At 44.9% G+C, this 26,861-nt stretch overlaps 1 protein-coding gene across 1 annotated transcript in view; it reads right to left on the reverse strand.

Moving 5' to 3' along the window:
- ACADL (acyl-CoA dehydrogenase long chain) overlaps window positions 1-26,861 on the reverse strand; it is a 467,508-nt gene that overhangs the window by 301,926 nt on the left and 138,721 nt on the right. The window contains exons 3-4 of the mRNA XM_086955552.1: window positions 8,165-8,302; window positions 7,886-8,050 (exon numbers count right to left, since the gene is read on the reverse strand). Coding sequence (XP_086811678.1) covers window positions 7,886-8,050; window positions 8,165-8,302 — 303 coding nt within the window. The remainder of the gene's footprint in view (window positions 1-7,885; window positions 8,051-8,164; window positions 8,303-26,861) is intronic.

Below are 26,861 nucleotides of genomic sequence, written 5' to 3' on the forward strand. Positions count from 1 at the left end.
TGTATACTACCTTTGTATATGGAGGCTTAACTTTTTAAAATATATTGCAGTCTCGAACAGAATCAGTTTGTATCCTTGCTTAATTCAATAAAGTTTTTTTAAAAGCAGGGTTTGGGGTCAATGAAAGTAGTTTTTTGAAAATAGAAGACCCTCACGCATTTATTCAGCGACACTGAAGGTTTTCTATAATGAATTAATTTGTATAGTGTACAATCTGCCATTAATACAACACTTGCATCGCAAACAGAGTCCAAGTAAACTTGCAACCCCTTATTTGATCATTTCACCACAGATCGCCATCTGAATTGCTTTTTAAATCTGTACAATCAGTGGTGGATTTGTGGTTCTTTTACTGTTTCAAGGAAGAGTATCGTATTCATTGATGTATGTAAGAGGATTCTTTTTAGATAAGTGTGGCAAGAAGTCTTCTGAAATCGACTGGACGCAGACTGGGCTATTGTTGATCAAGGAGTGGTTGTCATCTGGGTCTGTGTTAGGAGGTGCCTGGATTCCAATACCGGCTGTTGCCACACAGGTCTTGCATGCCCTTCAACTCAATGTCGTTTTTTCCAGTACGTGGGGTTGGTGGGGTACAGAAAGTTCAAATGGTCACATGGCATACATGTGAAGTTCATTCTGTCCTGTTTCTTTCACTCTGGTACTGGTATGCTTTAATCTATAATGTGACTAAAGGTGCCAAAAGTTAAAGAACTAAGATCAAACCATTCACATCTCTAGGGAATGTATGTCAAAAATATCGTCCTGTCATAATATTGTTGGGCAAAATTTCTAGGGATTAAATGCATGTAGTGTATATGCCATTTTCCGAAATTGGATATTGAGGATGCTACCAGTACCCATTTCTAACACTCTATTTCTCTGGCTTTAGTTGTTATCCAAGATTGGCATATTTGATTTACTGGTAAGCCCCCAGTAAAGTACACTGAGTGTGCCAGGGCCAGTAAATCAAATGTTACGTGTGGGCCTGCAGCACTGATTGTGACACTCACATGAGTAGCCCTAAAAAGATATCCCAGACCTGCAATTGCAGTGTCTGTGTGCAGTTTTAAACCTGCCATGTCGACCTAGCAAGAGCACCCACTTGCCAGGTCTAACCTTTCCTTTTCTTATATATAAGGCACCCCTCAGGTAGGCCCAAGGTACCCCCATGGGCAAGGTACAGTGTATGCGAAAGCTAGGACATGTACTGGTGTGTGTGACATGTCCTGATAGTGAAATACTGTGAATTTCATTTTCCACTATTGAAAAGCTATCTGACCGATAAGCTAACATGGGGGATACTTTGTAACATCTTACAAATATAACTTCCCATTGTGACAAGATAGAGGAATAACGTTTAGGCTCTTTGAACTCCGAATGTAATAACATATTTTAGTAAAGATGTTTTTAAATCTTGTGTTTGAAAATGCCACTTTTAAAAAGTAGGCATTTTCTTGTTTAACAAATCTGTGTGCCTCTGCCTGTTTGTGGACTGTCTGACTGACTGGTTTTGGAGTGACAGGGGCTGGAGATGTGCATTCACTGTAGACAGCCACTGGGGGGGTGTTTAGGTGTGACTGGCCCTTCCCGTATGACTCAGAGATGTGTCGAATAGGCCACGGCTGCATGTAGAGTGATGAGAGGCGTTTTCCTAGCACAATCCTGCCTCCGCCCCCTATGGTCATTCTGCACCAGTGAATACATAACTGATTTGGACTGGGCTCAGAGACCCTGGCACGAAGAAGAACAAAGACAAAATGGGGTATAAATACTGGACCTTAAACCACAGAACTTTAGTATCACTTCGGGACTCAAGAGGAACCTTTGCTAAGGAGAAGAGCTAGAGAGGAGGAGGAGGAGGAGGAGGAGGAGGAGGAGGAGTAATGCCCCTTTGCTGTGTGCTGTGTGGGGTTGGCCTGCTGTTGCTGCTTCTGCCAAGGAAATAACAAAGACTGGAACTTTGCCTCTGAGAAACCTACTTTAAGAAGAATCTCCAAGGGCTTGTGTGTGCAGGCCTGCTGTTCTGAAGTCTCAGGGACACAAAGACTTCACCACCAGCTCCCTTGAACTCCAGAGCTGCTCAGAGACCTCCAGTGCTAACAAGGTGTTCTAAAGATTGAATGCCCCTATCGGCAGAAGTGGAATGTCATCCTGCCAGACTGTCTTTTGGAATGACTAGATGCAATGTAGCAGAAAGGATTTAGTACATAGCTTTTTCCTTTTCATTAATTAGAAAGTAGATGTCTCCTTATCAATGTTGGTGTACTGCCACTATTTCTAAAGTGTGCTTGAAAAAGAGCACTCGTATCATTTCTGGACCACCGCTAACAAGAATTTGCAAGATGTCCAGGCTGATTTTGTAGGAGCAGGTATTTTGGAGGGGTGGTGTGAGATTCCAGGCAATGCCCACTCTAATCAGAGGTTAAAGCCTCCCTTTGGAGGAAGGTACAATCTCAGTCATCCCTTCACAGTTACTGGATGGCCAGGGTGGATGTGGTGAAGGTCACGGTTAGGCAGCAGAGATGCCTCTTCCTTGGACACATCAAGCCATAGAAAGCCCATTAGCAGTATTTATCCTGCCTGAACTGCTGCTGCCTTTCCTGAAATGACTACTGTGGCTGGTACTGTTGCCTCAAAGTGCCATCAACGGCTTTAGGTGCTGAGCTAGATTGTGTTAATCAAAAAGCTGTGTTTTGCTATTGATGTTGGATGACACCCATAGCTTTTGCTGGGTCTTCTGTCCTTTTTTTTTTTTTGTAACATTGCATCAATTTGAGGTCCGAATAGGTATTGGCCAAAGCGTAGGCTTATAAGATATTGTAAAACTTATGACTTGAAGTGACAAATCCTGAGCAAAGAATGATGAAGCAGGAGGATGTTTGTGTTGATTTGTCTCAAGGCCATTTTCGCTGCCGCCAAAGCGCACCTAATGCTGGTATTTGAGATTAACTTTTTCTCCTGCACAATGCCCTCGGCCCTCTTTCTGTGTGAATCGGGGAAATATTGCAAGAGTTCCTCCAGCTGTTTCTACTGGTGCTTAACAAAGTGCGCCAATAGGGCCATACACCGGGTTAAACAACACTGAGTAGTCACACCTAGCACTGCTCACTTTCCTGCCTTTTTAATCTTGTTTGGGGTGGGCTTCTCGCCTGTTGAGTGAGGGCCCTTTTACGGGCTGTCTGCACCACTAGGGAGACTACGGGCACGTGTCCTACAGTGACCAAGGTGCCAGGTTTGTATTTTTCTCCAACCATGGGATAACTGCCTTAACATTCACTTGGTTCATAAAGTTGACTATTAAGCACTTCAAAATTGTTTTTAATAGACAAAAACTGGGTGGTACTCTCAGTAATAGAAAAAGTTTATATAAGGTGTATCAGAAGCAAGTACCCCCTGACGGACTTTGAGGACTTAGCCGGCTTCAAAGTAGACTTCAGCGGAGTCAATCGGATTTCTCTTGGCTCTGACAGTCTGACCTTGGCATTGAATGAATGAATGAAGCCTGATTTATATAGCGCTACTTAGCCCACCGTGCGTCAAGGCGCCTAACCAAAAGGAGTATAAGGTCTGAAAGCATGCTTACTGATAGGCCTTGGTGAAACACCATGTTTTTAGGGCTTTTTTGAAGAGGGCCATGAGGGTTGGGTTTTATTCTCAAGAGGCAGGGCGTTCCACAATTTAGGGGGCCACAGATGAGAAAGCCCTTCCGCCCCATCTGACCTTGTTTGTCCGAGGGACGGAAAGAAGGTTCTTACTAGCAGAACGAAGGCATCTGCTGGGAGAGTAGAGATTCAAGAGAGCTTATGGCTTCAGAGCAACCAGCGGATAAAGCACTGAATACTAGGCATAGTATTTTAAAGGTGATCCTTGACTGGATCGGGAGCCAGTGGAGACTCTTCCTAGCAAGAGTGGCAGAGGCGGTGTTGGGGTCGTCCAATACAAATCTAGCAGCCGCGTTCTGAATGGTCTGCAGGCGTTGGATAAGGCCTTTATTGATGTCAGCATATAATGTGTTACAATAATCAAGCCGAGATGTCACTAGGGCGACCACTGTCTGCTTGCGAGCTTGAGGGGAGAGATAGTGAGAGATCTTCCTGTGCACCCTAAGAACTCCCCAACAGGTGGACACAGTCCTATTGACCTGTTGAGTCATATCCAATGACGTGTCAATGATCACGCCGAGATTCCGGGCGGAGTTTGACGGCACAGGGCAGGCACCCAGAGAAGGAGGCCACCAGTCATTAGACCATATGCCTTGGTCTTTACCGAAGATCAAGACCTCGGTTTTCTCTCCGTTCAGCTTCAGGGCGTTGGAGATCATCCATTCGGGGACTGCTTGCATGCAGTTCCTGAAGCTGAGGGCGGAGGTACTCACCGGATGGGAGAGGGACACCATGATCTGGGTGTCATCGGCGTATGAAACCACCTCCATCCCGTGTGATCTTATCAACCTGGCAAGTGGGGCCACGTAAATGTTAAAGAGGGTCGGACTCAAGGCCGACCCATGTGGAACCCCACACTGCACAGGTTTAGCAGGGGCGAGGAACTCTCCCATCTTGACCCTCAGCTCTCTCTGCTCTAGGAAAGAGGACAGGAGACTCAGTGCAGGGCCTTCTACCCCTATCTCCCTCAGACGAGCTGTTAAAGTCGAGGGAGACAGGGTATCAAAGGCTTCGGTCAGATCTAGTAAGACCAGGAGGGTGGTCTGGCCTCGATCAACCTTTGAACGAATATTATCTAACACTACAGTGAGCGCCGACTCAGTGCTGTGGTATTTTCGGAAGCCATGCTGGGACTGGTCCAGGAACCCAGAGGCATCAAGGAAAGCAGTCAAGTGCTGATTGAGATGGTTTTCTAGCATTTTAGAGGGGGCAGGCAATAAGGAAATCGGTCGGAAGTTTTTAAGGGTCTATGGATCTAGAGTAGGTTTTTTAAGTAGTGGCTTAACTATGGCCTTTTTCCAAGGTGCTGGGAATAGGCCCTGAGTTAGCACCTGGTTCATCACCTCCAAGAGGGGGGGCAATAGAGTTTCCCTACAGTCCTTTAGGACTTTCAGAGGGCAGGGGTCCAGAGGCGAACCTGATTTCGTCCTATTTAAAAGAGAGTCTAATTGGTCGAGGGTGAGGGGCGGGAAGTTGGTCAGGGTCTTGGCAGGGTCTTTAGTCCAGCACTCTAAAACAGGTTGAGTCAGGGACGGGTGGGGACAAAGTAAGTCTTTCTGTGTTTCCAAGGAGAGAGAGATGTCAGCGATTTTGGTATGGAAGAACTGTGCGATCCTGTCGCACAGCTCTTGGGAACCTATAATAGGGTCAGGAATTTGAAGAGAGCAAAGAGAATCAACAATCTTGAATATTTCCCTAGAAGGAGTAAGGGACACCGTGAGCCTGGAGAAATAGTCCTGCTTCTCTTTAACGACCCTAGACTGGTATTCTCCAAGCAGAGACTTATGAGTTTGTCTATCAATGGAGTTCCAAGTTTTCCGCCATTTCCTCTCTTCTCTCCTACATCTCTGCCTCAAAAGTCTGAGCGGATCCGTAACCCAAGGAGCGGAGGGTTTCCGCCTAGCTAAGTAAGGCAGGGAGGCAGGGGCCAGAAGATCTACAGCTTTCGAAATAGAGATGGCAAGCCCCTGTGCAGCATCTCTGGCATCCTTCAGAGGGGAGATAGGGGTCTGTACAATGAGGGGGGCAAGAGATTCATTAGTAATACTCTTATAATTCCGTTTAGAGATCATGTTACTAGAACCCTGATGAGATAAAGTGGGTGGAAGGGAGTTAAGTTCCAAAGGAACTGCCAGATGGTCTGACCAAACTAGGGGGATAGGAGGGCCCACAGAGAGTCGGGGTCATTGGAGAACACCCCATCAAGGATATGGCCGGCCAGGTGGGTAGGACTGTTTACCAGCTGAAGAAGGCCACAAGTGGTCAGGGGGTCCATCAAGGAGAGAGTATCCTTAGAACACAAATCGTCTAAGTGAAAATGTAGATCCCCTAGGACCGTAAGATGGAGCTTGCCAAAATAGGGCTCTAGGATTTTAAAAAGATTAGGGCCAAAACAAGATCTGGGGCCAGGTGGTCTATAAATAAGAAGACCAGTGAAGGACACTGAGGGAGAGGAAGATATAGAAAAATACAGAGCCTGAAAAAGGTCTGATGGTGTAGAGAGGGTTTTACTGCGACATATAGATGGAAGCTTATAAAGGATCGCCAACCCTCCACCCCTGCGTCCTGACCTATCCAGTCTCTGTAATGCATAGCCCTCAGGGATGGCGTACAGAAGATCGGGACCGGACGAATCAGAGGCCCAGGTTTCGGTAATGAAAGCCCATGAGGGGTTCCTGGCTGTGACGAAGTCGTGAAACGCAATGTAATTTTTGATCAGTGACCTGGCATTGATAAGAAAGCCCCTTTCCGTATGGGGGTTTGGGATAGCGGGGTTATTTTTCGGTAATTGTCCTTTAGGGAAAAGAAGGGAAGGGAACTCAGTGTTATAACTAGGGCAGCAACATAATGGGGAACCAAGGAAAGCATCAGGGGGAAAGGTATTATGACAGGGTAAGGTAGGATGTTTAAGAGCAAGTATGTCCGAGTGGGCATACAACAGAGTTACCTGACTAGCTAACAAAGTCTCCTCTCTGCATGGCCCGTCCTCAGCGCGGACGGGCGCAGACGGGCTTGACTTTGGCGAAACCTCGGCGCGAATGCGCTGTGCGCGAATAGCGACATCCTATTAAGTACATCTAGTCACGTATCTCGCGCCCCACCTGACTGAGAGCAGCCAATGGGAGTGGGGCCCCAATCTCTGCCGGCGTGCCCTCCACACAAGCGGGAAAACCCGTGGTGGAACGGGGCACAGGCAGGAATGCTGAGCGAGCAGGAAGCTGTGTGAGCACAGCGCTAAAGTGCACCAGTGAATTAAAACACGCCGCAGTTTTAAAAACACACTTTATAAATTCATAGGTTAAAATAGAACAATTTCTAGCTCAGAAGGACAATTGCAGGTAAATTAAGACAGGTCACCAAAACATTGTAATCTTGCCCTGGGGCGCGAACTAACCGAGGCTACAGAATCGCCTGGTTTAAAGCATTGAGATTTCTCTGGCGTCAAAAGTGCCTTTCACCATCAAGTGATCTCATTCACAGTGGGTAGAGCAGACTGCTGAGAATTCTTTGAAGGAGGTTCTTCAGTCTAGGCATGACGTTCAGCTTGAGGACAGTTATTGCACTGGAACGAAGACACTTTTCAAGGCTGATCCCAATCTCCTCAGTGTACATAGGGACTTTGTCCTTTTGAGGGGATGCTGAGACTGGTCCCGGCTGTTGAAGCCTGAAAGAAGAGGGCTGGGTCACAGGCTTCATTGGTAGAACTGGAGATCGTTGATGTATGGAGTCAGAGTCTTCAAGGAACGCAGAGGTTGGGATCTATTCCCGTTGGGCAGCCGGGCTATGGATGGGCTCCCTAAATTGTTGTGATTTGAATCTTTTGATGTCCTCATCAACTACGCTGAATGGGGTCTCTGTAGAGACCTGGTGATACACAACTCCGTTGTACACATCCTGTCACAGTCAGTGCTGGATGGTCTCTTTTGCAATGAGATGCATACAAGATACAAAAGCTGACATGCTGACCGTAAACGCCAAATACTCCTAACAATCTCAAACTACCTGCTCTTTCCACCCCAAAGTTTGCGCCAACAACGATTTTCTGTGCATGCAATAGCAAGTTGTAGGAAACGGAATGGTTATAAATAAATAGTAAATGGTGACATATTATCAAGATCTTAAGGGCAGACCTTTTCTCCTCCCAAAAGAGATTTACAGATCAAATATTTTAATAGGTATCTCGATAGGAATGAACCTGTAATACCATTCAGCTTATACAGTACCTGCCAGCTCCTGGCTCTGTCATGGCTATCGCACCAATACATTTCCCTGCAGCCATCTGGGGAATGTAGCGCTCCACCTGACTTTTGCTCCCGTAGCGCGATATGTATGGCATAACTATGTCAGAGTGAAGACTGAACCCAGGGCCAGTGCAGTTTACGTACATCCTAGATGAAGACAAAAAAAGGATTGAATTTATCGTGTACCTAAATTAATCAACAATAAATCTCTAACGTCCAATGCACAATGGAAGATGGTGGTTATAAATACCAAATACTTACTGTTCCTCCCACACTACTGCGGATGAAAGGATGTCCCCTCCCATACCGCCTTGTTCTTCTGGAATATTGGCACCAAGTAGCCCTTGCTGTCCGGCTTTCTCCCATGCCTCCCTGCTCACCTGACCATCCTTCTCCCATCTGCAAAAGGTGACAGTATTAGACTTCACAAGACTTCAGTACACTCTTTTGTGCTCAATTAACAAAAACAAATTGGTGATTTATTATGCGACGCACCAAATGCCTGCATTGTCCATAGCTGAAAGGGAAATGTGGAACAATAAATTTATATTTTACAATTGAAAGGCAGTACTCTTCCATTACCTGTGTCCAGCAGTAGGGAGAGAGGAGTAACACACCTCCTTCATTTAACTCCCCCAAAACCCTTCCCCTCCACAGACAATCAGAAATGTCCAATCCAGAACATCAATAAACACCCAGAAAGTACGTGCAAATAATTTACACTCTTACAACTTATCAATGTGTAAATGATCCTCATTGAAAGAAATGTGCATAAGGTAGCACACTGTCGAAAAGTATGTGATTTCAAACATGGACCCACTAATTCCTGAGCTATAATATCTAACCAAGCCTAGTAAAGCCAGTTATATTTTATTTGGTGTTCCTAAACAGTACACTAGCTTGTAATTGGTTTGTTAAAAAGTATAACAACAAACAGGTGGATTGAGGGTCCTAGGGAATATTTAACGACCACATAGTTACTACCCCTAAACATGATATACACTACAAAAAGAATAACTGTGGGTCTACAATGAATCTATGTGTGTCAAGAGGACTTGATGTGTACTCTAAGTGGGTTAGTAGAGCACACAACAGGATATCACACTGTGTGGGAAGATATCCATCAGTTACTCTCCCTTTGCCGCCCTTTCATCATTTGAACCACTTCCCAAAGTGGAGAATCTTTGTTGTTGCCACCTATCTAAGTGTTAAATGGGAATGGCTAGTTCTATAGGGTAAGGGGCAAAAGGGGACTAGTATTAGTAACTGAAAGCAGTGCATGAAAAAGTTGTGGAAAAGAAAAAGTGCTCTATTTAAAATTGGATAGTGAACGCAAAACTATTTTATTCTGGTGCCGTCCACTTCCAAAGTTAAAAACAATTCAGTGCAAAATAGCCAGTAGGTTGACCTAATAGCTACTGGCCAGATGTAATGGTCGACATGTTTCTGCGGTTATTTAAAGATCTAAAAGGTATCTCCCGCTTCTTCAGGACCTATGTATTTGCTACTGCTCGAAAAGGAAATATAACAAAACTGATACAGATATCACCTGTTCAATCCTGGAAGTCCTCCTCCAATGCAAGAGGAACGTGCCTCTCCTCACCTGGCAACAGCTCAGTAAGATAGTGCACCGCTCTGCCCGTCGGTACACTTTGCAGCCATCTGGGTTGTATGGGGAGGTCAATACTAGTCCCCTTTTGCCCCTTACCCTATAGAACTAGCCATTCCCATTTAACACTAAGATAGATGGCAACATCAAAGATTCTCCACTTTGGGAAGTGGTTCAAATGATGAAAGGGCGGCAAAGGGAGAGTAACTGATGGATATCTTCCCACACAGTGTGATATCCTGTTGTGTACTCTACTAACACACTTAGAGTACACATCAAGTCATATTGACACACATAGATTCATTGTAGACCCACAGTTATTCTTTTTGTAGTGTATATCTTGTTAAAAAGTATACCTAACCTAGGGCCCAGCAGTCAAAGTATCTACTGGGCAATTCGGACTATTAAACATGTCTTATTGAAATCGCAGACCACATCTTCTCCTGTTTTGGCTCACTGTATATCTGGCATTGGCTATGAGCAATCTTGAGTGCATCCACATGTGTCACAGACTAATTTTAGGTTGAAGTCTACTGGACAGTGTAGCTGTCTGGTTTGCTAACAACATCTTGGGGACATTCGGAAAGTTTCCCTGGCAATGCATTCCATCCACTGCTTACCATTGCTTTGGTGGTGCATGTTTGCTTGCATTCTTTTTGCTGGCTCCATTTGTTTTAGGCTGTCCAGCTGGAGTTTGTCCTTATCCTTGCCCAAACCCTATTTACTGTATTCTTCCCACCAGTACTGGATTTCTGTAAACAGGCCTTTAAATCTTGTTCTTATCTTGTCACATTTATAGAGGTCAAAGGATGTGAGGGAGCTTGGTCTTTCTTCAACTCAGAGTGAGAGAATGTATATGACAATCATGCTGGCTATTGGGAAAGTGCTTGAGGAAGGCTGTACAATGTTATTTTGGCAGATTTATTCTGTATAAGGGTCACCACTTTTTTCCTCTTTGGCCAATAGCCAGCTGTGCATGATCACTGATCACACTTGTTTGGAAAAGCACTCTTCAACGTGTACGTGGCCCCCTTGGCGGATATTGTAAGATCTCATGGGTTCACCCCTGTGTCGTACGCTGACGACACTCAGCTTTTGTTCCCCTTTAAAACACTAACGCCCGCAATACAAAAATCTTTTGCGGACGGAATGAGGGCAATATCTAACTGGATGGCCACTAACTGCCTCCAGCGCAATGTAGGCAAGACTGAGGTAATGCTGTTTGGGGAGGCTACACTTTTGTGGTCCCCGGATTGGTGGCCCCCGGATTTAGGACCAACACCAAGGCCCAAACAGATCGTTAAAAATCTCGGTGTGCGTCTAGACAAAACACTTCTGTTTAAAGAGCACGCAAATCAAGAAGCAGGTTCCTGCTTCCGGGTCATTGGACTGCTACGACGAGTCTTCCCATTCCTATCAGATTCTTATAGGAAGACCGTCATCCAGGCCTTGGTTATAAGCAGACTGGACTATTGTAATGGCCTGCTGATCTCTGCAAATGAGGAACAACTACAGAGACTACAGTTGGTGCAGAACACTGCTGCGAGACTAGTTCTCAACGCCCAGCCAAGGTCTGCCTCACTCCCCCTCTAGACAAAACTCCACTGGTTGCCAATTAGACAGCGTGTAAAATTTTAAATCTGCTGCACTATTCACAGATGTCTGTTTGGCAATGGACCTAAATATTTAAAAGAAATATTCAAACCCTACAAACCCAGTCGTACCCTGCGCTCCAGCAGTCAGCAACAACTCCAGGTTCCAAGGATAAAAAAAGCTAGGCAGGGAGGGCGAGCCCTGTCCTACAAAGGCCACATCCTATGGAACTCACTGCCCCCTGCTCTCAAAAATACTACCAATTTTCAATCCTTCAAGAAGTCCCTGAAAACTTTTTTATTCGTCGCCTGTTAGGACTCTCTCCCTATCCTTTCACAGCTCAGAACTAGGTCCTGGCTCCTTGGTAAAGCGTAAGCGCGGAGATAACCTTTCGGGGGTTGAATTCCTGAGCTATACAAGAATATAAATAAATAAATAAATTGGTGATCGTTTTCAAAACATTTAAGATTGTTTTCAAAAATATCCATATAGATTCTAGAAACAACCCTGGAGTGACCACTTTGGTATAAAATACCCTCCCTCTCCCCTACAAATTATAGGAGGAATCCTTCCAGGCTAAGATGGGGGTCATGCGTACCGAATCTCCTACATGCAGCAGTCTTGACATCTCTTGCGGATTGTCATCCTCGACGCAGAGATGGGGTCCTTTGTTCTAAACCATCAGGTGAGGGGGCTGGTTCTTCCCTGGGGGTTTCTTGGCTACAGATACACATAGCTATACACATATACACCTACACAGCCAGGTTAGGCTAGGTACAATTAGGCAAATTACTTAGGGCACGCATTGTAGGAATATGCAAGTGCTACTGTTTTAATCTGAGCTGCTTATGTGCATCTTATTAGCACTATGGTAGAAATGTATCTACTATTTACTATATTTGTACTAGCAATCTTTTTCGTATGCTTCTGTCTCCTGATTGGCACAGCACATATGTTTTACACAAGGCTGTTGCTGGACCAATAAATTCTTATTGAAACGTCCTGACCGCCATCCTGTTTTCTGAGAGAAAGCAAGCACGAACGAGTGTCTACGCAAAACGTACTGTATTCAACGATCCCTGAGGAATCAGGTTTGTCATGTTCAGTGGTTGCCAGAGACTACCTACACCACTGTATAATACAGAGGGGTGGTAGTGGCACTGTAGAGCTAGCTGGTCTAACGGCTGACATATCCTGTGGGGGTGTGTGGAAGCGGCTGGGACGCAAAGCCCTCAGTGAAGGTCAGCCAAAACGCGCAAGTCCTGGGGGACTCCTAGGAACTACACGACATGGCGCCGCCAATGTTGGTTTGGTTCTTATATTAACAGTGAAAATCTGAGTAGTTCAGTAATGCTTTCTCAGGAAAGCCCTACTCACAACTTTTCAGAGACGTCTGTTGTGGGAAGGGAAATCCACCTCAGCGGACCATATATACTCAGTGTATTGGCTGGAGGTTTAAACAAGCTTGTAAGGATAAAAGGTTCACCACATTGTGCAAAACCCTAAATTTAAAAATAATTTATTCTTCTCCATTTGAGAATGACTGAGTCCATGTGCAGTGGTTCAGGGAATGGGGAGGAAGAGTTGGCTAACGCTCTTAACATTGCAGAAAACTGCAGACACGCAGTTACTACGAAATTGTTAGGAACACGGTGTACAAGCAACTGGTGGCTGTGTTACCTTCGTGATTGAGGCACTAGAGGTGTTCGGATCAGAGGTATTTTATTCTTGAGTTTAGTTCCCACCTGCAGATTCAGTGACTCCCCTGTTGCTGAACCACGGGAGGAATACATTCCATACGAAGATATTGAAGTCCCATTAACTTACCAGGAGCATAAAAGCTGGTTTAAAGGCGACCTCCCACACACAACATCGGTCGTGAGACTTGGTCGGCTCAGCATGGAAGGAGCGACCTGGTCAGTCTTAGCGACATAAACTCCACATCCACAGATAGATACACTATCAGTGGATGAAGTACGTAAAATATACAAAGATATAGTCTATACAGATAGATTGTGCAGTAAGTCATACGAACATTAACAGTCCAAACTGTGAGAAATGCTCCAGTTGGTCCACACCAGACCACATCTACAATTAACCCACAGACACTAAAATCAGTAACGGGGACAATTTCTTCCAAACAGAAGCAAATTTCGTTCTGGATGGCACAAAAAATTGCACAGCAAGAAGCATTATTTACCCAAACGGGTCCGCAGGAAAAACAAAGAATGCTAACAATTTGCTTGTCAATGGGGATGGTCCCTCGATTCAAGATTGTACCACTGGGGTAATAATCTTTGCTGCAGTTTACGTCAGAATACACAGTACTCCTTCCTTATCAGTTGTTCCAGATGTATTAAAACAAATACAGAATGAGTACGGGGCAGGACCTGCCCTGGACTTGGGAATGAAACTGATGGATAATTGTGCCCAAGTCTCTGCAATCATGCTGAACAATATAAAGGGGGAAGCAGCAGCAGTGGCCATAAACAGCCGCCTAAGGGAAATAGCACCTAGAAATAGGGGGCGAGAACTACCAAAAATTATCAAAGAAACCTATGCTGAATTAGGTAGAGATAATTTGGGAACAAAAACAGGGAAGCCACAAATGGTGGGTAGTCCCGACAAGGACAACTCGAAGCAGGCACGCACTTCTTAAAAGAAATGGGAAAACAAAATTGTAAAAATAATAATTCAGAAAAGAATTCACAATCTGGGGGTGGGTCTCCCCAACAGGAGTCCTCTGAAAAGAGGTACAACCTTAGGCATTGTGATGACATTAAAAAACCTGATAGGTGTCAGGAGACATATACACGTTCCTTTCGTTCCTTTCAGGGTTCATCAAAAAACTCAGAGAGGGACAGGCGATCAGTATAAAAGACTGAAGATGGACCAAAGACAAAAAGGGAAACACATTCCACTTCAGATTACATTATCAAACAGGAAGAGCAACCTAAAGCAAAATCTCAATTCAAAAAGAAGAAAGTAGCTGGCTTAAAAATGTGACATGCCCAGGTTACTGAGGACTCAGCTTTTGAACAGGGAATGGGCTCTGAAGATGCTAGACAGCGCAGGATAAGTAACAATAACTCACCAGAACCTGAAGGATTTTCTGGTAATAGCAGTATTGAATGAACATATCATGGTGGAAACACCTGAGAACAGAGTTAGTGTCCCACATAGACTGTACTAAATTACACTTCAAATGGAGGGGGACATCTCAGAAAGGTTAAAGGTCTCTTTAGGGAGAACTTAACATATGGATATGACATACTACTAGCAGAAAGGGATTGGCCGCCTGAGTTTGTAATGGATTGCCCAAAGGGGAAAAGCGTCATTTTGGCTGCTTTCGCCAAACTCATACCAGAATCTTTAAAGCACTCATACGCGCAGGAGTGGGCACAAGCGCTAGTTCCGGCATTATACTGCAACCATGTAGGGTGGAACGTGGGGTCTACCCACTACAAAATCCCATTAAAATCTACTTCTAATCCACAGAGACAATACCCTATAAAAAATATGCAAAAAGACAGGTCAAAGAAATTCTAGACCAACTTGAATACCAGGGTGTAATTGAGACTTGCACATCCCCGATGAATAATCCTTTGTTTCCAGTAATGAAACCTGACCACACATCGTCTTGTTTTAGATTACTGACATTTAAACACATGCACATGGGCATTTGATGTTCAAAATGAACACAGTGCCCCACTAATGAATAACATTGTGCAGAAGAAATACAAAATGACATTAGATATCTCGAATGGATTCTTCTGCCAAAATATAGCTCCAGAAAGCAGATATTTGACAGCATTTTCTGAGCTCGGCATTCAGCGAAATTTTTGTTGTTTGCCTCAAGGGTATAAGAACAGCCTGGGGCTATTCTTGGCAAGAGTTCAAAATATTACAAACATGTGATGGAGGCAGTGTTCTATATAGATGACATCTATCTGACGGACGATGAATTACTTGAACATTTGAGCAGGGTGAACAACATAATTGTGGGATTCGCCAATTTGGGCTACTAATTTAATTTCAAGAAATCTAAAATTGACCATTTCAATGTCCTGTTTTTGGGATATGAGCTATCAAGTGAAGGCAAGAGCCTGGCAGCCAACTTTTTAGAAAAGTGTGTGCTGCTTCAACCTCTAAAAAATCTAAAGGGTTTGCAATCCATTTTAGGATTTCAAAATTTTGGCAGGACATACATTCTATATTACGCAGAAAGAGTAAAACCTTTGTACGATTTAATCAAACCTAATTTTACACCACATCAGTGGACACATTACAACACACAGATACTCTCCGTTGAAACCCTGGTGGCGGATACTGGCCTGCCGGTGGGACAGTTCCTCCTGCATGCAGCCGTCATACGAACGCTAACACTAAAATGGAGAGATTTGACAGTAGAGCCACAGATACATCAGTTGTTGCAGTACCTGCATGTGATGGGAGAGGGATCGCACGTGATCCATTGGCTACTGCAGGCCTTGCTCACACACGTTTTAAAGTCAACACAGAGACTCCGGGCGAGATGGACTGAGGACAGAGGTCAACCTTGAACGGATAATAACTGGGAATGTGTCTTAGCCAGTGCCACACATATACTGCGCAACTCACGATTTAAACTTATACAAACATATATATTACATAGAGCGTCTCTCTCGCCGGAAAAGATCAACAAATATTTTAACATCACCACCTCTGACTGCCCGAGATGTCATTTTCTAGACGCTGACCTACTACATATGCTGTGGTCCTGCCCCTTGCTCCAGTCCTATTGGCACAAGATAACAGAAACTCTAACAAGCAGAACCAACACCTAGGTACCGAACACGTGGAAGGTTTGCATTCTGGGTTTTTATTAATGAACAAAAGCCAACAAAGTAAGCTCTAGATTCTGTGATTTAGGCTTAATTACTGCGAAACGATTGATAACCAAGAGTTGGAAACACAAGGACCCTCCGGAAACACCCCACTGGTTGAAATCCTTAGAGATTTGGGCACAGGCAGAGAGCACTATACTTCATAGGGCAGAAACGGCTGGGCTGCTTAAGTTTCCCATCATGCAGGCTTGGGACGATATTCTGAAGGCCCTTATACAGGCCAATGCGGCATCGCAGGTGCTCCCCGTGCAACAGGCGGAAGATGTTGCCTGAAGTGTTGCCTGGGTGGAGCGGATGGGTTGCATTCACAAGACATCACAGCCACGGCTGTCCAGTTAGGCAATGGCCTCACATCCCCTCATGACATTCCATAGACACAACTGCAAATGCCAGATACCTTAGTGTCCGTGCAACCGCGCATCAGCCAGGAAAAGTAACTCACTTCTGCTAAATACACATGACCCTCGACATGACCTCATTTGAACGGCACTTACAACGTTAGATACATGTTCTTTCATGCATTGGATATCTCCTTTTCTTTTGCTACATTTTATATTTATTAGTTGTGGTTTCAATGTTAAAAAAAGTTGATATCTTGCAACAGATGATGATGTTCAATTCCTATCACACATGCTTCATTGTCTATTGTTATCCTGCAGTTGAATTGCATATGGACCTTGCACCACTGTAATGTTAGACAAGATTGCATCTGATTAATTACTATTAGGAGAAGCCACATGTGATGGACAGTTCCTGACCCTCAATTAGAGGCCATGGTACGCGTGGATTTTAAAAACCCATACTAGTTTACTACAGCACATCAACTCCTGCAATGCTGATGCATATAACGCTATGGTTCCTAAGAGATTCTATTAAAATTATTTATTACGCGCACTATCACCATCGGTTTCTTGGCGCTCAATGACATATAGCGTTGATCCAGGGTGAGGGATTAATCATAAGCAGCTTGAAAGAGCAAGGTTTTTAAAAGTGTACGGAAACAGTCGTACGTTGGACAGAGACGGAGAGAGGAAGGTAGGGCGTTCCAGGTGGAGGGAGCCAGGACAGAAAAGCTCAGACCTCCGTGCTTTTTTCTTTTGAATCTTGGGACCTCGAGAAGGTTTAGTGATGCTGAGCGAAGGGCTCTGGGAGGAATGTGACGGGACAAGGCCGAAGAGATGAACCTGGGAGCTGCGTCCGATAGGGCCTTGAAAGTAGTGCATGCCAGTTTGAAAGTGCAGCGTTTGGAGACAGGGAGCCAATGCAGACTTCGGAGGAGGGGAGTGACGTGCTGGTGTTTGGGCTGGCAGAAAATCAGGCGAGCAGCCTGATTCTGCACCAGCTGAAGTCGGTGGAGGTGACATGCAGGAATTCCTGCGTACAGAATGTTGGCGTAATCAAGCCTAGAGGTGATGAGCGCAATGACAACCTGGGTCAGGGCCTCTTTAGTAAGAAACCTGCTGATCTTGCGGATCCGTCTGAGGTGGAAGAAACAGGCAGAGGTAACCGCGTTAATATGTGGTCTCATTGATAGATCTTCGGAGATGATCACCCCCAGGCTTTTGACTGAGCTCACAGGAGTGGGTGCAGTCCCCAGAGATGTGGGCCAGAAGGTGGTATTCCATGGGTGATTGGGGCCGCCCACCAAGACGAGCTCAGTCTTGGTGGGGTTCAGCTTTAAGTGGCTGTGGTACATCCACTCTGCAATGGTCAGCATAGTGGACTGGAAGTTGATACGGGAGGAAGGGAGGGAGTCTATGGGAAAAATTAACTGAAGGTCGTCCGCATAATTAAAGATGGTGACCGGGGAGTTGCGGGGGGAGGCTAAAAGTGGTTGAAGATATAAATTGAAAAGGAGAGGGGATAGTGCAGAGCCCTGTGGGACACCGCATGAGAGGGAAGTGAAGGGTGCAGAAAAGGTGGAGAGGTGGACGGACTGTGAACGCTGGTGAAGGAAAGATCTGAGCCAGTCAAGGGCCACTCCCTGAATGCCGGCATTGTGGACACGGTCGATCAAGATGGTGTGATCGACCGTGTCGAATGCCGCTGAGAGATCTAATAGGACAAGGGCTTGAGAGATGTTATTGTCAGCTCCTTTCCTAAGGGTGTCCATGACTGCTACTATGACCGCCTCGGTGGAGTGGAGGGGTCTGAGACCCGCTTGTTGAGGATCTAAGAAGGATGATTTCTCTATAAAAGAGCTCAAACAGCGGGTAACGTAGGTCTCCAAGATCTTACCTAGGTAGGGGAGAAGGGAGATGGGTCTGTAGTTGCTGAGTATTGTAGGGTCTGCATTGGGTTTCTTTAGTATTGGTAAGACTGCAGCTTGCTTGAAGGAGGATGGGACCTCCCCGGTAGCAAGGGAGTTGTTAAGTAGTGCTAGCGGGGGGCCTGGGCATGCAAGAAAGGCTCCTTTCAGGACCTGCGGAGGACAGCAATCATTGGGGGATCCCGAGCTGACTTTATGAAGGAGTGAGGAGAACTCTTGTAAAGATATAGGTGGGAATTCAGTCAGGATACTAGTGTTTGTAGGGGGAAGAGGAGGAGGAGTAGGAGATGCCGGGGTTGGGATATTATTTTTTATTCTTGTGATTTTTTCTATGAAATAAGAATTGAGCGAATCACAGAGGGTTTGGGTCGGCTGAGGTTGGGGGGTGACTCTATCTGGTAGGGAGAGCTCATTTACAATTGAGAAGATATCTTTCGTTTTGTTAGTTGAATTCAAAATTTTATGTGAAAAATATGCCGTCTTGGCTGCCAGGATAGATTGTTTATAAGATTTTAAGGTCTCAATGTAAACAAGTTTGAGCTGAGGATCGTAATGGCGACGCCAGCGGCGTTCAGTTTGCCGCAGGGCGAGTTTATCCGCTTTAAGTTGGTCCGTAAACCAGCGTTGAGCGTCGTGGGGGCGCATAGTTTTAATTGTTTTAAGGGGGGCAGCTTTGTCGCTAGCCTGACGGAGCCAATCGTTAAGTTTTTCAGCCTGATTCTCTAATGAGGACAGCGGCGTGGGTGCTGTGGAAGCCAATAAATCGTGAAAGTCAGGCGGATTGACCCTTTTCCAGTTACGAGCCATCTTATTCTTAATACGGGGGGGAAGACACAGGGGGTGCAGATGTAAGTGAAAGGAAATGAAATGGTGGTCGGACCAGGAGCACAGGAATACTGAAGGGGGTGAGATGTCGAGGTTAGATGTCCAGACTTGGTCGAGGATATGACCTTTCAAATGGGTGGGGGTTTGAATATGTTGGGAGAGGTTCATACCTTTGAGAAGGTCAGTGAATTCCACCGATGAGTGGCTTTCGTGGGCATCAGCTGAGATAACACCTAGAAGGATGTACACAATGACGTAGCGATAATATTTCTTTTTTACAGGACGTGTAACACGTGTTTATGCATCATTTGTTTGCCTTGTGTAAATGATAAAAAATGCAATAAAGATATATATAAAAAAACACACACAGATACTCTACTTTCAGTACAGGCTGACATGATAGCATCTAAACATTTGCACACACATGTGAATACCACTAACTTGGTGATGGTGGTCGTCCCCGGATTATCAGGATATACTTACCTCAAGTTCAATGAAGGTGAGAGTTCCAATTGCATACAAATCACATTTATACACAAATGCTGAAATGTGATTTGCGGCAACTGAAAAAATATTGACTGCAGTACAGACTTCTGTAGTGAGAGAAAGAGCACTGGCACAGGGGAAATGAATAATTGTTGTAACCCCGGTACCAACTTTGAAGCTGTAACCAAAGCGAGCATTCCAAATGCAAAAGCACTACATTCGCAATGGAAACAATGGGATAATTCTCTCACAGATGTAGATTACAAATACGATTCTACACTAAAAACACAAGCTTTCCTGAAGTACGAACAAGAATACCCTCTACCAAATGAAGTCTTGCCTCTAGAAAAATATGAATACATCATTAATACTGATGGATCTGCTCAGGATGCAATAGGAAGTAAGCATAGTGATCCATGTGCTATATTGAAGGGTTGTATGCACGGCAGTGTGTTCTATTCCAGCAATACGACTATGCAATCTCTAGGAGATTGTATAGCAGTTGGCAGAACTGAAAGCCCCGATATTGGCACTTCAGTATATGGATTGGAAATTCCCCACACTGATAGTGTGTCATTCGGTTTACTATGTGCAGTCTTACAATGAATATCTTCATTACTGGGGCTAAAATGGGTTTAAAGATTCCAAGGGTTGCACAATTAAGCATAAAATGTTATGGGAACAAGTGGCAAAGCTGAAAGCATGCCTACCACGGGCTCAAGTTATTTTCACATTGAGTCATCAGCATGTTGGCGCACACGTTGAAGGGAATTCACTGGCTGATTTAGCTGCCAAGGCAACAGTGCAAACTGCTGCCGTTGCTGCAATCACTCGTTCTAGCATGAGGATAGATGAAGACATACTGATAGCTGTCAACGCCTCGAAGAACGGCTCTGACGCTCCAAAGGGCTTTCCACTCAAATATTCCTATAAATTAGATGCGCAAAACGCACTGAATGCTCAAACTCAAGGAGTGGGGAATAGAGTTATACGAAACACTGATCGCAGATTAGGTTTAATTCTATCTGCAAACGAGGGTCTGGGCTCTGCACACGCAGGAGTCACTGATACAGATTGGTTACTGAAGCTATGATTCTGGTACCCATGTTCGTCTAAACAAAGGCTTATGTCTTAAAGTGCAACATCTGCCAGCAGATGAAAGGTTCCAGAGTAGCACGGCCACCACAAACACCATTTTTCATTTCAGACAGACGAAAGGTTCCAGAGTAGCACGGCCATCACAAACACCATTTTTCATTTCAGACAGATCTCTTGCATGCATCTACTTGGATCACTGCGGCCCCTTAAATTCAGATGGGGTTTACAAGTACATCTTGGTGGCAGTGGATTCATGCTCTATATTTCTATGGGTTTGGCCTCCGCGCTCGGCTGACGCTCCAACTGAAGGAAGTGACCCGCTTAAGGTCACCTCACAAAAACCTCTCAGCCTTCCATACCAAATGAAGAGTCAGAGAGACAGTGGAGAATATACACCAATAATTATTTATTATATTCTCTCAGAGCAGGGCTCTGTCTGCCCAGTCAAGAGAGAGTACTACAGAGGGAAATGAGTAACTGTAAGCATAAAGATACATAATATGTATTGCATGATTAGCTAAGAACACGCTGCAACGGAGCGAGGCGGAGTTTAACCGAGGAATGGTGGACTCCCGGAAATGACCCTGTTATGCCTCCTTCCTTGCAGACGGACCCCTTGGATACTGGACTGGACGACGTGGATGAGGAACACGGCGCCTTTAATTGGGCGTTCTCGGAGGAGGAGGAAGCCACTCCTCCTGTATACGTCAGCGAGGTCGGATTGGATAAACATCAGGAAGTACTGTACGAGGCGTGTGACATCACCCCGGAGGAGGAGAAGGCGAGGAGCGGCGTCGGAGAGCGGTTTGGACGGAGTGGAGAAGCCGGTAGCGAAGGACAACGAAGGAATCCCGAAGAACGTCCCGGAGGAGGAGACGAGTCCCACGGAGAGCCAGGAGGCCAACGTCCCTGTGAGCCGCCGTGCCACTCTCCCGGGGGAGGAGCGTGGCTGTCCCAGGTACGGCAGCGTATGGCGGTGTGGGCGGGAAGAAAGCGTGTGTGTAAATAGTGTAAAGAGACCCGTGTTCGTGTTTTCCTCGTCTTTCCCTACCTCCTGTGTCCATTACCCCGCGTTTAACCCTCACCTTCTGTAGCCCTCCCCACGTCACCGACTGTAATAGTGGCACGTTATACACTGGTGAACTCCTCCCACCCTCACTTCGCACGGTCCCAAGGTGCACTTCCCAGAAGACAGTAGAACTAACGGTTCCCTCTCTGTTGGTCTTCCTTTGCATGGGATCCGGAGCGACGAGACACCTCCATGACCAGACCTTGAGGCCAAGCCCGGTGGACCAAAGACCCAGAAGGAAACAACAGTGTCGCCAAAACGGATCCCAGTCAATTTGCCAGGGAAAGACTTACGTTTAGAACCAGGAGAACTTTGAAACCTAATACAAAACGTGCAATACCAATAAAACCCTCTTTACTTCCAAGACCTGGTGTCCATCTAGTCTCTGACTCGCTACCGGGTATACCTATTAGACCTGTCCCAGAACCAGCAACCAGTACTTCTGTTAACCCATCACCCCAACCCCCGTCTACATACGCCCACAGTGGAAATTTCCAAACAGATGTGAGTGAATAATGTACCGACCGAAAAAGGCTCCCACTCTTGTATCTTACACAGCAAAGAACATCTACAAGGCCGTTCTACCCTGGGCTGCAATCACACTACCAGACAGGTGGGAGAGGCTCTCTAACGAGGAGAAAGCTATGCACCAGCACAGACAATTATTTATTACAGTAACGAAACTTAGGAAAGGGTATTTCTCGGATACTGACGGGATTAGTTTCGAACAGTATACAAAATGACGTATATAAGAGAAAATAACGTAGCGAATACTAACTTATACATGGCGTTATTAGAGTATCAACAAGCATAATCTAACAGAACTGTTATAAAGGATTTGCGAGTCTTTATCGGGACATACGCAATTGGCATGTTACATTCCGACCGTGCCCTGCGGTTAGCTCTCGGACTTACAAGGAAGCCACGGATAATAGGGTGTGGCCTTGTGGTACTCCTCCCCCTACCATCCTGAGGGAAATTCAGTGGTGGAGAGGAAAATCAGGACCTAAAGCAATACTTAACGGCAAGGGTATTAGGTGCGGGCAGTAGTTTTGTCAATCACCTACATAGGGTCAAGAGGGCACTGAATAATATGCCAAGAAAATCCTTGAGAGAGTGTACCCCCTATGAGATCCTCTTTGGAACAAGAATTTGGGTCACTGACCTCGATTGTGCCAGCACATTGGGGGATAAAAAAAAACATTTGAATTGGATGATGGTTTGGCCGTACAAAGCAACGTCCAAGTAAAACGCACAACCACTGGGGAAGTGAAACCGGTTCCGGCAAGACCTGTCTGGGTCCCAAAGGTTGGGGACCTGGTCAGAAAAAGATTGTGAACTGGGAGGTGTTTGGGATATCCTACAGAACACCTGTACCTGTCCTGGCGGTTCAAGGAACAAAAACAGTACTTCTTCCACCTCTTGGCAGCAAAAGAGAGAAAACATTAGTCTCCATTGATATGATCAAACCACACTATGTGGCCGATTCTCAACAGCAGGTGGAGTCCTGAGTAGCTACAGATCTCCTCTCGCTACTATGCAGGAAGTTCAGGTAGAAAGACTAATAAAGTTTCAAGACTCCTCTGCACAAGATGCAGGAGTAGCAGATGACAGAGTACGAATTACACCTGTTGAAATTGAACAACATCCAAATGAAAATGAAAGGCAAATTGCAATTCGGCCCAATAATTAACTTTACATCACTGTCCCTTCACAAGAAGCAACTGCCAGTTCTATTAAAAATGCTGAGCTCTCAAAGAAAGATCGAACTATGTCTGGCTACTTCATCAACTTCGATGACTTTTCTTGTGATCCAAATGAACCTGAGGAAACGCCACCAATTTCCAAGAAAGAACAATTTAGACAATTCTATCTCTGCTGAAAAAGACTTATTTTGTGTTACCTTGGTTGCATCTTTGGTTTGCATTAGGGATCCTGTTTCTATTAATATGAATTGGTATAGTAACCGTCTTTTCCTACTACTGAATGGACATTACCTCCCACAATGCTCTGCAGTACAACCTGTGATATTGGTCTTGAAGCCACATACTGTTGTGTAGTTCCTATAGAAAAAATTCAGGATCTGTAGGTTTAGACAATATATACTGTAGGATTAATGTCAGACGAACTTTTATCACCCCCACATGGTATGTTAGGATGTCTGTATCAGCTAGCTCACAGTGCCACTATGATCTCCTCTTACCAAGTAGAGAATAGTTTCTGGCAGCCTCAGAACATGACAACCCTGATCCCTCAGGATCGTGGAAACAATGTACTACCTTTCGCTCAGTCACTCGTCCTTACTTAATTTCTCTCAGAGAGATACACCGAATAAAACAAGCTGGGCATTTTCAATAATCATTTATTAAACAGTTAATCTGGTGTAAAACAGATGTGCTGCAACAACCGTTAGACAGTATAGGATATAAATGATTAACAGTACTACGAAAGTAAAAGGATGGTAGAGTGCAACCATATTACTAACGTCATGAATACATTCAGGTATATAAAACACATGATAAAAGATGAGTACTCCTATGATGCCTCGCTATCTAGATGTACCCAAGTGTACCTAGCATGGGTGTAGGTGTTAAGCCAAGAATTCCTCTAGGATCTAGTCAACCCCATTACCTTAAGTGAGTGTGGGACCCAGTCTTGGTCTCGAGTTGGACACTCCGCAATGGATGTTAGACCACTGTGAGCTGGAGTGTCTGCATGCAAGAACCTCAGTGTCTATGGTCAGTGTGTCGGCCGGGAAGTCTTGTCTCCTCTCGCTATCTTAGCAAGACGTAATGTATATATACTCATAGGTCTCCACAAGGGTCCTACCTTGCTGTGTTACTGTGTCGGCATAAGGATAACGTTGGGCCTGAACTTTGTACATAGATTTTATACAATGAAAGGTAGTCCTTATGTGCTGCCAAGAACCCTCATGCATAATGTATGAGATTGCGAACTAGGGAAACCCGCGTTCTGAATGCAGTGTAAAAGGTCAGTCCATGTAAACCGTGACAAGTGTAATGTAGGGAGAGAATAAAAGGTGAAGGGTAAAGAGTTTACCAAGGCCTATATCATAGTACCTATAGGAAATATAACAATACATCATCACACGGCAAGAGCGAAATCAGTTGGAGCCCTAATTTCTGGCCTGCTGATATGGGCCTCCCCCCAAAGAAATCACAAACTGTAAAAAGCCTGGGGGTAACCATCAATGAGGACCTTACTTTAAAATCCCAGATTGGAACCGTGGTTTCCTCTGGATTTTTTCAACTGAGGACAATTAGGAAAATCGCACACCTCCTCACCCACACTGCCCTAATTCAGGTGGTCCTGGCCCTAGTCCTCTCCCACATCGATTTTTCAAACAGTCTCTATCTTGGCCTACCTGTAGGCCAACTTAGAAGATTGCAGTACCTGCAGAACCAGGCCGCCAGACTGATCTGCAATGTACCCAAATGGGAATCGATCAAACCAGGCTTAGAGATCTTGCACTGGCTACCTGTGGCTCAAAGAGCCGAATTCAAAGCTGGGTGCATCATTTTTAAGGCATTGCAAGGTAAGGGCCCCTTATTCATTAGGCAGTTGATTGGAAGATACGTTCCCTCACGCAGTTTGAGATCAGCCCACAAAGACCTACTTGAGGTACCACACTTTAAGAAGAAACGACAGGGAGGCAGCAGTTTTCACTTTTTAGCAGCCACCCTGTGGAACTCTTTGCCGCTAGCCCTCAGACAGAGCAAGGATCTTCTTGCCTTTAGAAAGGCATTTAAGACTCACCTCTTCACACAGGCATATTTCAAATAGAGACTTTCGTTGATTCACCCTTTGTTATGTTTTTTATCTCTTTCCAGCGCCAAGAAGCTCCCGGGCGTATGTGCGCTTTATAAATTTGAAATAACATAACATAACACTGTGAACAAAGACTTGTCCCTAGTGAACATTTTAGCAGTTCCAGTACCGGATGGTATAGTTTGGGATAGAGTTTCATATGATGTATTTGATCCCACTGAACATTTGAAAATTCCACACGTCTTCAAAATTTCAATGAATGATTTAATTACCCCAAGTACACGCTCTGATGATTGGAACATTGAGACTGTAAATACTATGCTCCCATATTTAGAACAATCTGTTGCATTTTCTAACAGGGAATTGTATGAAGATACATCTGACTACGACAGTATGTTTTGTTAGGAGCATTATGGTCATCACTTTTTGCATAGAACAAGTTTTCCACACACTGTAAACACTAACCATCAATGGGAACATTGCTGACACCTCCAAAAGTTAGTTCTGCCACATTCACACAGAAATGTGCATACTTTTCAGGGTTCAATGCATCAGACCCAATGTCATACTACTATAAGATAGTACAGACAAATGCAACTGCGAAGAAAATAATGCTAACACAAAGCTCATATATTCAGCACCTTTCATCTCCCAACCGTCTATACAAGGTTTCGAATATTGGAGGGACATGATAGACACAAAACCCATATGGGGGTGACAGTTTGGCAGGTTCAGGGAACAGAGGCTTTATTTAGAGCTTACCTCATACCATTACAGATCATATTCCTGAACAGAAGAGTGCAACAAACTACCTGCAACAGATTTGCAAAAAATTAAAGACCTATAAACACCACGCATCTCCTCACCCACACCTATTGAACGTTTATTAAATGACACACTGACAAGTGAGGAAGTGCTAGGTGCAATGATACAGAATGGTACATACAATTCCTCAGTTCCCAATTGGTAGGGATGGTTGGTTTGGCCTATCGAATCAAATAGGTGTCAATCAAGATTCAAGGGTCCCACCAGAGGGTTTAGTATCAATAGGCCTGACCCACGCCATGTACACACAGACGACCCAAGAGTAGCGACTTCTTACAGTGTTGGAAATGTGTGCCTAGAATGGCTAAAACCCTCAACACTACAACAGGTGAAACAACACTTGTCCCTTGGAGCTGACAACATGGGTCTTAGGGATTTCTTGCTAGGTCCTAAGAAACTGCGTAGGAAACGCTTCTTATATGCCATCTACAATAAACTGTGGAAAGTCTCCCAATAGGATGCTGCTGAGAAATTACGTGACATTGATAGGACTAACCTAGAAAAGGCTC

This window comes from Lissotriton vulgaris, chromosome 2_1 (genome assembly GCF_964263255.1).
Source record: "Lissotriton vulgaris chromosome 2_1, aLisVul1.2, whole genome shotgun sequence".
NCBI lineage: Eukaryota > Metazoa > Chordata > Amphibia > Caudata > Salamandridae > Lissotriton > Lissotriton vulgaris.